Source organism: Sceloporus occidentalis, unplaced genomic scaffold (assembly GCF_023333645.1).
Source record: "Sceloporus occidentalis isolate IW3139 unplaced genomic scaffold, rSceOcc1.0.p SCAF_252, whole genome shotgun sequence".
In the NCBI taxonomy this organism is placed as follows: domain Eukaryota; kingdom Metazoa; phylum Chordata; class Lepidosauria; order Squamata; family Phrynosomatidae; genus Sceloporus; species Sceloporus occidentalis.
Genome location: NW_028317232.1, coordinates 933,780 through 946,526, shown reverse-complemented (window position 1 = coordinate 946,526; position 12,747 = coordinate 933,780). Strand labels below are relative to the sequence as shown.

The 12,747-nt window shown below is 43.5% G+C and overlaps 2 protein-coding genes across 2 annotated transcripts; one reads left to right on the top strand and one right to left on the bottom strand.

The window, feature by feature from the left end:
• The first annotated feature begins 1,034 nt into the window (after positions 1-1,034).
• On the top strand, positions 1,035-2,327 carry LOC149276023 (leukocyte receptor cluster member 9-like). Its single transcript, XM_089504033.1, has one exon. The coding sequence runs from the start codon at positions 1,035-1,037 to the stop codon at positions 2,325-2,327; it is 1,293 nt and encodes a 430-aa protein (XP_089360159.1).
• A 1,545-nt stretch (positions 2,328-3,872) lies between these two features.
• On the bottom strand, positions 3,873-11,318 carry LOC149276022 (leukocyte receptor cluster member 8 homolog). The gene is made up of 15 exons (XM_089504032.1): positions 11,281-11,318; positions 10,772-10,937; positions 10,198-10,302; positions 9,215-9,470; positions 8,012-8,177; positions 7,717-7,902; positions 7,574-7,579; positions 7,190-7,462; positions 6,970-7,092; positions 6,455-6,746; positions 6,110-6,211; positions 5,949-6,017; positions 5,614-5,743; positions 5,302-5,509; positions 3,873-4,035 (listed from the first exon to the last, which is right to left on the bottom strand). The coding sequence occupies exons 1-15, from the start codon at positions 11,316-11,318 to the stop codon at positions 3,873-3,875; spliced, it is 2,283 nt and encodes a 760-aa protein (XP_089360158.1).
• Between the last annotated feature and the right edge of the window lie 1,429 nt (positions 11,319-12,747).

The window sequence follows — 12,747 nt, the reverse complement described above, 5'->3', positions numbered from 1 at the left end:
CAAACCCAGCTGCGCAGGTATAGATCAATTGAAAATCACATGTGAAGGCAGGATTGATGTATAGATCCCCCCCACCCCCGTTCCTACACCCATGGGCAGTCTGCCCCCCGTCTGAAGAAACAGCATGTTAGGAGGAAACGTGTGGCCGAGTACAGAGATTTTTTTTAATCTACAATGGCCAATGTTTTTGACCGCACACATTAGTTAATGCAAGAAATTCAACGAGGGATGGGTCCTAAATATGGCTCTAACTTAATGAACGCAATATAAAAATCTTCTTTTATAGGGATTGTATAATTAATTGCTATTCCACTGTGTTTAGCATGTCCATCGTCGATTATAGCTTGCGAACAGGACCCTCTTTACCTAATCTATCGGTTAGACTTGTGCAGATGCGTCAAAAACAGTTACATTTTATCTGCTTCGTATTTGGGGGGGACAAATCTAATTTTCAGCACTTTCAGTTTGGACAACATTTGTCCTTCGCTCTCTCTGAACGTCTTCCTACCGTCTCCGCCGATCACTTCCGTGTGCCTGTCTCCTTTTCTTCGCTTCTTCCGTTGCCTCTTCTCGTTCTTCTGTCTTCGCCCGCCTCTCCAATTTTTCGGTTGTTTCATTGGGGTTCTTTTCTCATTTTCGGACATTCATACAAATGAATAAAGATTTTTGTTAAAGTTAGACCTAGCGGAGATGCGATTTCACAAGTCTGGTATCGGTTTGTCTTAATCCGCCCGTTGTAGTTTTGTCAGACTCTGCAGAAATGCTTGGAGCCATATAAGTCAAATATATAAATTATAGAGGTTTATAGCTCTGGGTGGTTACGTGCTTGACTCAGACTGCTTTACAATAAGGTTATGCATAGAAATGCCAAAACACAAACAATGACCACACAAATAGAGGGGTGCAAGTTCCCCCTATCCTACGAGCTCTGCAGCCCTAAAATACACCATAAAGTACAATACAGAAAACGTCTAACAAAATATTCTAAATGCAGCTTTTTTTCTTCTCTCTTTAGCGTGACCTGCACCGCCGTGATGGATGATAGTGGCAAAGAAGACGACTCCATTGTAGAGCGCTGCAAATCTACGATGGAAAACCCAGCAACAGAAAAAGAAGTTGATGGAGCAGCAGAATCTGAGAAGCTCCCAGAGAGCGCTCCATGCCCATTCTTTCTCTTGGGACGCTGTAGATTTGGAGAAAGGTGTAGAAACCCACACGTCGGGCAACCCGAAGCCGCGTGTGCTTTGAGTACAAAAACAGCTGGGAAAGGGAAGAGCGCATCCGGACCGAAGGGAAAGAAACCACCTATGAAAACAGCCACAGACGTTATATCCCGGATTCAGTGGGACGCTATGCTGCCCCAGGAACACTTTTCAATCGGTTATCTCGATAGGTTCACGGGTATCGTTGAAAAGCCGTTCTCAGAATTTAGTTGGGAAGACTTGGCATCGGTAAGCCACGACGTGCTCGCCATTCCCAAACACCGCATTCAGTACTTCAAATATAAACGTCTGGTGGTATGGGACAAGACCACTCGGGCAGATAATGTGTTCGGCTCGACGGGAAGCGGTATGACAATTCTCGATGTCATCGACCACTACGAAGATTTAGTGCAAATGGAAGAGGATCTTACGTTAGAAGAAGAGTCTGATGATTTGGTTAGAGAGGTGGAGAACATCAATGACGACCACCTCGGAGATAACCACAACTTTGAAAAACTGAGGCCAACTCACTTTTTTGCTGTTCGTGTTGGCAGTGAAGATGTGAGATGCTCTGCAAACGAGGTGCAAGAAGAACTGCTGAAATGGAATCCAGACATTGCCGAATTCTGTATCCCGTTAGCAGCTCTGCACTTGACGCTTGGTCTCTTGCATCTGGACAGCCCTGAGGACATTCAGAGAGCCCTCTCAGTCATCGAAGAACTGAGAAGTAACATTCGGCAACTCCTTCCTTCGAATTTAATTCTTCGATTTGAAGGACTAAAGGATTTCCATTCTCGTATTCTCTACATGGCGGCGGCCTCTATACCAGAGCTGACCAACTTTGTACAAGTCCTGAACCGGAGGTTCAGCAGCAAAGGTTTAACGGTGATCGAACCTCCCAGCAACAACTTGCATGTCACTATAGCCAAGGTTCCACGCAACGTTTTGAGGAAAAAACCCAGCCTTTCATTATCCTACGATGTTTACGGACACACCAACGTTACCAGCTTCGGAGCGCAACCCGTCGATACTATTAGTTTTTGTTTAAACAACAGTTCACGCCGTTCTGATGGCTTTTATACCACGCCGTCGGAAATCTCTTTATGCGGAGATTCTGAACAGTAAAACCAAGTGCCCTGTTTGTTATTGCTTTTGACATTCACCGGTTTAAATAAAACAGAAGCCAAATCACTGAATCATGAATTTATTAATGAGGGGGGAGAAACTTAAAACATCTGCAAAGAAAGAGCAATTGACCATCAGCTGCTCGGTATTGCGCAATATTAAAGCAGTACATCTTCCAAAAAAAAAACAAAAAAAAACGAATAAGGGGGGGTTAAAAGAAAAAGTGTGCGTGTGTGTGTGGGGGGGTGTTTAAGGGGAAGAATACCGAGAATTCTGAAAGGTGAAGAAAATAAAGTTAGGACCGGGACAAACTTAATATTTACCTGCTGATATGGGGGGGGGGGCACAGAGCACTTAGAAGGGAACGATAGGCAAGGGAAAGAGAAAGACGAAAGAAAAAGATGGTGGGTAGGGATGGGAAGAAACAAATATATATATATACGCGGTACCAAATTAAACAAGAAAGTGTTAAATGTAAGATCTTCTCACTGCTGACGGGGTTCCAGGAGGCAGGGGTTCTACGCGGTTGATAAAGTGGTCTTCTCGTACGCTTTTAGACTTTTCTTGCAGACGTGTTGGATGTTAAAAAGTTCATTTGAAAGGCAAGAGTCTCTATTTTTGGCCAGATACTGGAGCGTGAAGCTTAATTTGACTTCTCCCGTTAGCAGAGCTGGCTTTTCTCTGAGTGTCGCCTTCTCTCCAGAGCCACATCTTTGTACTTCTGTGCAGCAAATGGACAGAGGCTTGTACGAGTGAGATAGAGAGAGAAGAAACTGAAACATCGTTAGTTTCCATTATTATCGGCATCACAAAAGCATTTACAGCAGTGTTAACACGAAAAAAAAAAAAAAAAAAAGAAAAGTACAAATAAGTTCCAAATGAAAACGATATTAACAAATATACAATAGCTTCTTTAAAGTAGACTCTACTAAATTTGGATAATGGTGGTTAGGTTTTCAATTTGTGTGTTTTTTCCCCCCGAAAAGGTAGATTCCTTTAACTTCACCGACAGAAGCTAACCAACCAAGCAACGGATTCTGTCTACAAGGTGCTCTGTTAACGCATTTTTCTTTTATAAAAAAAACGGCCGTTTGGGTCAAGTTCTCCAGCCGAACTCTATAAAAAGCGGTATGAAAGCACTTCATATTTGTTAACCAAACTCAAGGAGCGTTGGACCCTAACACTGTATCTGATAAGTGTGATGCTGGGGTTGGACGCCGGTCGCTGTCGCTTCCGGGATGCAAGTACTATATATAAATATATATACACAAGATATAGCACTTTCCTCGCCAGCAGGTTTTTTTTTGTAGCTAATCTATATTTTTATGGCAAAACGAGTCTGTCTGCCAAAAAAAAAAAACTTGCTTAACAAGCAAGTGGCCGCACCATTCTGTCCTCTGATCCAGAGGCAGGGGATTGCAAATGCTGGCCATTTGTACAGAAACTCTTGAACGTGATCTTCTTTACACACTTGGTGTGAGCATAGACATGTGTTCTACAACACATTTGTGTAGTCGGATATATAGATGTATATAAAACGAGAATTTAGAAGTTTGGCAAGACCGCTAAGCTCAGCTTGCAGTCGATCTTGGTGGCGTCGTTCCCTGCATACACGAGAGACAGAGAAGCCAGGAAAGTCTGGCATTCCTCCTCGTTCTCGAAGCCCAATTCTGACGCAACGTAGGAAACGGGGAGCAGCGGCCGAAAACTAAAGAATTAAGCAGCAGCAAAGCAGTGGAGGGAAAGGAGTGGGGGGGGGGGGAAAAAAAGAGAGACACGTTAGAATAATTGACACAAGCATGTGACAAATATGACAAAAATATATACCCACCTTATGTAAACATTAAATGCTTAAGGCAATGAGAAAACGAGATGTACCATTTCAGTATTAGGCAATTATATTAGATCTTACAGCCTATGGTTAATGTCATATTGCTTTGGATACGTGAAGAGAAAAAGGCTACTGTTCAGAAATTATGGGTTAAAAAATGCTACTTAACGTGACATGTGTGTCATTCGTACACATCTGTAAGCAGAGTGAGCCCTGTTTAAATCTAGTCAAGTATGATGTATTCAGGCTGTCGGGACCGGCAGCTGTTTGCTTTGGCAAAGTTGTAACGGGTTCATAAAGTGTTGGCATTTAGTTTAGATGTTACAGAATAGGGCATCCCATCTCATATTTCTTATTTACAACAGAATCACAAAAGCAAACAGGCCTCTGAAACTAAGCTTACAGGCACAGAAGACCAGATTGGATAGCTGATACAGCTCTTCTATTTGATCTATACATTTACACCTAGCAAATTCGGTTGACTGGTTCCTGCATTGAGGAGAGAAAGGTATAGAGCAATAAAAAAATAAAAAATAGTAATAGTAACAACAGGACATGGATCAGCAAACAGTATAAATTCAGGAGCCTATCGAGGTTTCGCTACTCTAGGAGAAAGCTACACGAACTAAACGTCTGACAGTCATCTGGAGTTGGGTTTATACATACCTGCCACATGCAAAACTCACAAATGACTAAAAACGGCAAAATATAAGTACATTAAGGGAATACCCCGCCACTAATACATAAGTTACCAGCCTGTTCTAAGGCTGGAATAAGGGGCTAGTGACTATATAGAGCCTCAAAGTAGAATCAGACAGCTAGAACCCTATAGTTGCCTATACATTCTTATCCCTTTAAAGAAAGCCATCATGACACTTCCACATAGGCTTACATCCAAGTGCAATTAAACCCTTCCAAGTACTGCGAGTGATTGATCTCACACCGAAAGGGGGAAAAGCTCTCCTAGCGAAGCTTACAATTTAAAAATTAGGGATTTCTCAGTCTTTTCTAGTTTTGCCAATAAAATAAGGGAGACGTCTAGAACTAGCACTGGAAATGCAAGCAGCCAGCCAGGCTGCGATGAACTGAAAAATAAATAAAGCGGGCTTTATTAGGGTCGCTAGTATGTCGGCCTTCACATACGTTTTAATCATGGCCTTAAGGGCAGCCTTCCTCTCCCTCTCTGCAAACTTGTCGATGAGATACCCAGACATGCGCGGGGCTTCGCGATAAAGCTTGAAAAAGCGGTGGTAGTTTGAAAGAGCCCAAGCGTTCCGAAGGGCTAGTGCATGGGCGACGCACGGGTCCTTTTTCGAATCCTTGGTCAGATACGCCAACTCTGTTGTTAAATCTACAACGGGGGGAGAAAAAAAAAACATGAAATGTTAATATTGCTACGTCGTACGGATGTTGCGATTACAACCGTCTACGAGAATATATCGAGAACATTCTGACCTCCAGAGTTTTGGGTGAAGATGTAGTATAAGATTCGGTAAGCTGCGAACTCGCCAACATTCCCAGTGAGATTTTCTGCGTACAGAGACTTCAGCTGCGCCTGGCACTGGTTGAATTCCTCATGGTCACCCTAAAAATTACACAACACACAGACCATTAACCGATTACCTGGTTAGGTCCAACGTATTAGAACTAACCTTTACTAGAGATTTAATATTGCATTGTGAGAACGTTTTCCATTACGACAATATTCAAGACCAAGCAGAACTATCGAGCTTATATTGGCGAAGATGAAGCATGATATGTAAATAGATTAAATATATTTAAAGCTGTACCTTCTCCAGCGCGATTCGCGCGTGCGTTTCATACACCTCGACGGTAAATTCGGTGCGAATTCCCTGGACCTGCCAAGAAGGTTTACATGTTATAAAGACTATGCTGTCGAAGCGTGAGCACAGACACAGTAACAGACCGAGAGTTCCTCGCAAAGACGTACCGTTAAGTCTTGGCGGATGGACTTTAGCTGTTCGCAGGCGAAAGCGTAATCCTGCTTCTCCTGGAAGTGAGCCTTCACCATTGTCAGGGACTTTCTCAGTACCTGTAAGCGAGAGAACACAACGCTAGAGAAACTCCTGCTTCGAAAGCTGCAATGGGCTGAATCGCTTCATCTGCCCGTTTAATGGAAAGAGCCCCACGAACCCAGAATGTGACAATAAGGGGAAAACTTTTCAACTGAAGTCTTTGCACTCAATCTAATTATACAAACATGACTTATCTGTGTATTCAAACCATATGATAGTTTTAAGAATGATTGGGGGGGGGGTCGCAAAGAAAATCTTACCGGGACTGATCTCACGGTTGAGGGATCAGGAGCACAAGTCAGACGCAAGTAAGTTTTGGTGATATCCTGACTGGTGCCGACAATTTTTAGCTCGTTCCAGTCGAGGCTCTCGGATCCCGTGGAGTCTAAGTTATTGATCTGTAACACGAGGGGCTCGAGGCGTAGTTTCTTGGGGCCGTGGCTGTGCTGGAAGCGCGCCGCTCGCTTCTCCTTTTTAAATTCTTTATCCGGGTCCTCGAAATCCATGGCAGCGTTCTTCTTACGGTTTTTCTTGTTAAAGCCTTGATCATTTCTAGCAGTAAATAAATATTCACAAAAGGTAACGGTTACAATCCAGGCTATACTTAGTAAGATGTGTTTTACGCTAATGTGAAGGTGTTGCATACATGGAACAGCCTACCAGCTCAGGTCAATACAGCCTAGGCTGAGCTTAAAAAAATACACTTGTTGGAAAGTTAAGACAAGATGGACAATAACCAATCAAGATTGTCTTACTGCATCTCTCCCCTACTCACCTTTTGCCCCTTTGCATCCTCCCTCGACCCATGTGTCCCCCTCGACCACGACCTTTCTGGAAGTTCTTTCGGCCACCAGCATGTATTTCATTTCCAGATGAGCTACTGTCAGAGTCTGAATCACTGTAACAGAAAATATTTTTTTAAGTGCAAATATTATAAAAATAAAAAAAAAAAAAGATAACTGGAAACCAAGGTGAGTAAGCCATCTGTTTCTGACCTGCGACGGTGTCTCCTGTGAGGAGAGCGTGAAGGCGACCTGGACCTTGAACGAGATCCTGTGCTCGAGGACGAGCTGGATTCTTTCATGAAGACGTTCCTGTTCCCAAACTTTGTAGGAAAACTGCTTCCGCGGCCTCTTAGGGCTCCGATGCTATTGTTGGCCCCGCCACCCCTGGGAGACTGCGTGACTGTAATGGTGCTACCACGGTGGGACTGGAGGGAAAGCGGTTCCCAGCGCTTCTTCTTGGGGCTCTCTTTTACTGTATCCTTGCTAGAAAACAAGATGCGACTGGATAAATATACAACTCAATGGACCAGGACACAACTTAAACTCAAAAACAGTATGAAACTGTAGAGATCCAGCTCCAGGGTAACAAGGAACACTAAACTTATAGTTTTTAACTTGAATAAAGCACGAGATAAAGCATTTTAAGAGACACGGGCTTCGCTAATGTCAGGGTCGGGGTTTATAAACACTGCTGCGGCATTTACAGAGATATATACATATGAGAGTAAATGATTTACCCCGGCAGTGGCTCTCTGCTCCAGTCGATGGTGTAGGCTGAGCCATCTTGCAGCCTGGCTTGCAAGACTTCCTTAAGCAGCTTCTCTGTCCGGTCTTTATCTTCCTCTGTCTCACAAGCCGTGAAGCAGCGCTGGACATATTCTTTCATGGCTGTGGGCCAGTCTTCTGGCTTTGCAGTTGGATTGCTGGGAGAACAGAAATCAAAGTACATTTCTGGGGAAATAGCATTTGGCAATACATAAAATAAAACAAGCAACGTTGCCCAACATGACAAAGGGTGGAAGCCACCATTACCTGGACTCATGCTCCTTCTCGGTTTGCTGTAATGGATGGTTATGTATGTGTGTTTGCTGCTGCCCAGAATTATTCCCACGGTGCTCAGAAGACCCAAAATTCTGATTTGTCATTACAAGAGGACGCTTCTGAATATTAAACTTCAGTCCTCCAGAACCAGGAGCCTCTGCAAAGAAAATTAAGATAAGTTCTTTTACACCTTTAAAGTCTCAAATATATACATTAATTCTGGCTTTGCTTCTTGTACAGCTACATTAGTTAACACAGTATAGCAGATTTACAGCAAAAACTATTTAGTCACCGATTAGAAAGCTGCAGGCCGCTTAATACCGCCACTAAATCCGAGTGGGCAAGATAGCTATTCTCCATGGACACAGTACAAATTATCAGTTATTTTAAAAATAAAAAGGTTTACTAAATGTACTTAGCCCCTTAAGGACAATGGCCGGTCCCTAAACCCATTGAAAATACATGTACGGGCTTTGTCATTAAGGGGTTAATTAAATGCCAGAGTGCTAGAAAGTGATCGTCCTCCAAACTATTATAAAAATGGAATTCCAAAGTGCTAAATCAGAAGAGAGTATAATCAAGGACTCATTAATGAGCATATGTACTGCTTGGACTATGAAAGTCATTAGAACGGCTAGAAGGTATGCAGAGCCTTTATCTCAGTGCAGGACAGATCGCCGAACACCGAGCAATCCAACAGGCTCAGAGAAATACAATATACTCTGTTATACACATCTGGATAAAGTACTGTGTAGACCCGAACCATGAAACAAACTGCCCTATTTCCATATAAACGCAGCTTGTTTGGTTTGGAATTTCAGTCCTGTTATCTTAACAGGTATAGAGTTCTACCACGGAAAAGATAACAGAATGTATGTTTTCAAGATTATCGAGATCTTTCCTTCAGGCGTTAAGCTTCAGGAAGAGAAGACTTCTTGAATCTTGAAAGCTTGCAATCGATTATGCTTCAGTTAGGCAATAAAGTTGCCATCTTTACAAATTTTAACAGGGTCAGACTGCCGATGCCAACCTTGCTGACGCGTACTGCAAGGGGATTCCCCCCCAAGAAGTCACAGGCTGCAACTCCTTGGGAGGGGAATGCAACACTAAGAACGGATCATTTTGCCTATTTCAATTGGCATGACCAGTAGCCAGCCTGTGACGAAAAGAAATAAGGAGGTGCGCTTTGCTCACGTTTCATACGATTCCATAGCTGCTGGCCTTTCTTCTTGTTGGGCACCTCGTTGTAAGAATGCTGATTGTAAATGTTGCTTGAATTCGAGGAGGAAAGCTGCGGGGCAGACTGGTTATTCGATGACACTTGAAGACACATCTGGGTCAGACTCTGATTGATGTGTTGGTGATGCGATACAGGCTGGTTGTTGGATGCAGACACTTGAGGCTGAGGATTGGAATAAGACATGCCGTCTTCCAATCCAGGGACAGGAGGCTGAAAACATTAAGAAAACAATGATTTGTACAGTTTACTAACATACCTTATTTAGGAGACCGCATTACATTTACAAATGGGGGTATTGGTAAAGTTATTGGAATTACAAAACAAAAAAGCCCCCCCAAGGCTTGAGATCGGTCCAGCCCTGACTACTACATACAGAAAGATTGTGGAAAAGAGGGATAGAATTCTATTATCGAAGCCGCGTGTATTTAATTAACGTCGGTAGGGAAGTCACCGCAGCGTACCTGGTTATGATTGCCTTGGAGGTGGCCACCGGCTTGTGACTGTTGGGCAGCTGCGCCTTGGTACTGTCCCGGCATGCCATACTGTGCCTGCGCCGTGTAGCCACCGTACATATTCTGTAACAGTTCATAAAGACAAGTTAAACACACAGGCAGGTTAAACTGAGCGTTAGACGAGCCGCAGGAGCTTCAGCCACTTCGGGTCTAAAACATGCTTATGAAAAGTGGGTTCAGCTAAAACAGTTAACAATAAAGCATGCAAGACATATGAACGTTGTTCTATTATTACTCTAACTGACGCCGTTATATAAATTCCGAGAGCCTGCAACAACAACCTTAAAATAAAATCTTAAACAGAAATAAAACTCTCAATGAGGGAACATTTCCTTGCACTGTGCTCATCACAAATATTTCCAGAAGTTCGATTCCGCTGGGTGGAAAGCTGCCTTGTTGCAGGAGAGCAGTTACACGATGCTTACCATGGGGTAATAGTAGTTGTAGGGGTAGCTGTAGTTGTACTGGGAGTACCACTGGTAATACTGCTGCTGCTGTTGTATGGCTGCATCGCCCGGCTGTGCTGGATACTGCTAAACAAAAAAAAGCACAATAAGCAGTGAAATCAACCCGTTTCAGTATTTAAGTGTGTATTTCTGAATACCCAGACATTTAGCTCGCAGAATTAAATGCAGAATATGTCGTGCTAATCTCCCATCGTACAGCGAAGCCAGCATTAATACGCAATGTGTTTAAAGTGATTCCTGAAAACAGTGTGGACAAGAAGGGTTTATAATAAACCCTTTCAAGGCATTAAACCCAATATTGCAATTATTCCCTCTTCTGTATCTACAGTACCCAACATATGCCAGTAATAATAGGTCAGGTTTATTACTTTTACGGGAAATCGGTTTTAATTGTTAAACATTTCAGCACGGTTTCACCCAAAGGCAGACAGGAACAGGTGACCAGTAGCCGCTGTGCCCCGGAGAAGCTACTAAACCCGTACTAGAGAGACAAGAGCTTTGCGGTTGGGATCAGCAGCCACGGATAGGGTACCTGGGAATTTGCCTGCGCGTTTGCGGCTCCTTTGCCGCCTGCAGATGCAGTATTGTCTTTTCTGATTGTTGCCAGGGCCTGTCTGGCCTTTTCCCATTCAGGATTTTCATGCATTGGCGTTTCCATTCCGTTATCTCTGGTGTTGCCTGCCGTGTACTGCTGGACCCTGCAAACAAAAAGAAAATATTTAGAATGACCGTGCCTCGTTACAAAATGAAGCGCGTCTACTAAGAAAACCAAGTCAACGAGGCAACAGCCAATCACACGTATGTGAGCGCTACATAAGTAATCAGATAGCATACGTGCGCTTGGCGGCTGCTTAAAGTGATTGTAAGCTCACCGGTCACTGACCTCGATAGAATGGGAGCTCTACTGAGCATGTGCAAGGAACAATGTAGAAAGGGCCTTGTTTTTAGGACAGGAGTTACACGAGGCAGAGGAAGGTCGATAAAGAAAGCCTGCGCCTTTTTGCATACGGTAAAAAAGTAAGATTGGGTTACTAAGCTCACCATTCAGGATTCAGCTGCTCGCCCAAGTTGGTAGCCATTAGAAAAGTTTGGAAAAGGTCTGGGATCCAACACAGAAGCACCCGCTGCTTTTCTGGTGGGTAACAGGAGTTGCAACAACAAAATGTCCTTTATAGTTAGTGACAAGGAGCAGCTCGAGTCAGTTTCCCATCTGAGAAACAGTAAAGGTTAAGCCTGAGGAGACACAAATGTAGAAAGCAAACGTGTTGATGTCCTGGTAACACCAATCAAACTTTACCCCCCTTATCCTCTCCATACATTTACATTTCTCTTAATGGACTGTAATACTTGAACAAAAGTTGTTTTTTTTTTTATTCCCTTACAGAGAACTAATTTGTGCCAATAAACCCCAATTCGCACCATAATTATAAATATATATATATATATATTATATATACACACACACCGTATTTGCTCGATTATAAGACGACCCCCCAAATCTGAATATTAATTTAGGAAAAAAAAAGAAAGCCTTAATATAAGACGACCCTATAGGAAAAAAGTTACCAGTAAATGTTAATTCATGTAAATTACTTTTTTTAATAAAAGCTATGATTGAGAAAAATATTTTGGTTTTATTTCCTTCTATTTTCCAACCTGCCCCCCCAGTTATGCACATCTGCCCCAGAAATGCCTTATACTCCCTATATGCCACTGTGCCCCATGATATGCCTTTTGACCCCCTATGTGCCACTCTGCCTCCAGAAATGCCTTATACCCATATATGCCACTCTGGCATTAAGGGGGTTAAAAGGCATATTATGGGGCAGAGTGGCATGTAGGGAGGTTTAAGGCATTTCAGGAGGCAGAGTGGCGTATAGAGCATTAAAAAGGCATTTCTGGAGGCAGAGTGGCATTAATTTCATTTCTGCCTCCAGAAATGCCTTATGCCCCCATTTAACACTCCCCTGCCCCCCCCTCCCCCAAACTTACCGGTGCTTCTGACTCCCCTGTCATGTAGCCGGGGCAGTGTGTAGATGTCTACGTGATTCGCGTAGACAACTTACGCTGCAGCCGGAAGGAGGCGTGGATAGCAGCGGGGGTTGTCTGCGTCCATGCAGGAAACTCTGATCTCTGACAGCCGGGGAAGGTCTGCGCGATGGACGCAGACAACCCCCGCTGCTATCCACACCTCCTTCCAGCTGCAGCGTAAATTGTCTACGCGAATTGCGTAGACATCTAGACACTGCCCCAGCTGCACACCGGGGACTCAGAAGCACCGGTAAGTGGGGCGGGGGAGACAGGAGGATCCAGGTCTCCTGCAGCTGCGGGGGATCCGGATCTTAGTCGTCTCATAGTCAGACCTATTTAGGGTCTGATTATAAGACGAGGGGTATTTTTCAGAGCATTTGCGCTGAAAAAAACCTCGTCTTATAATCGAGCAAATACCATATATATATATATATATACACACACACATATACTTCCTATACCAAGTATAGCGGTTAC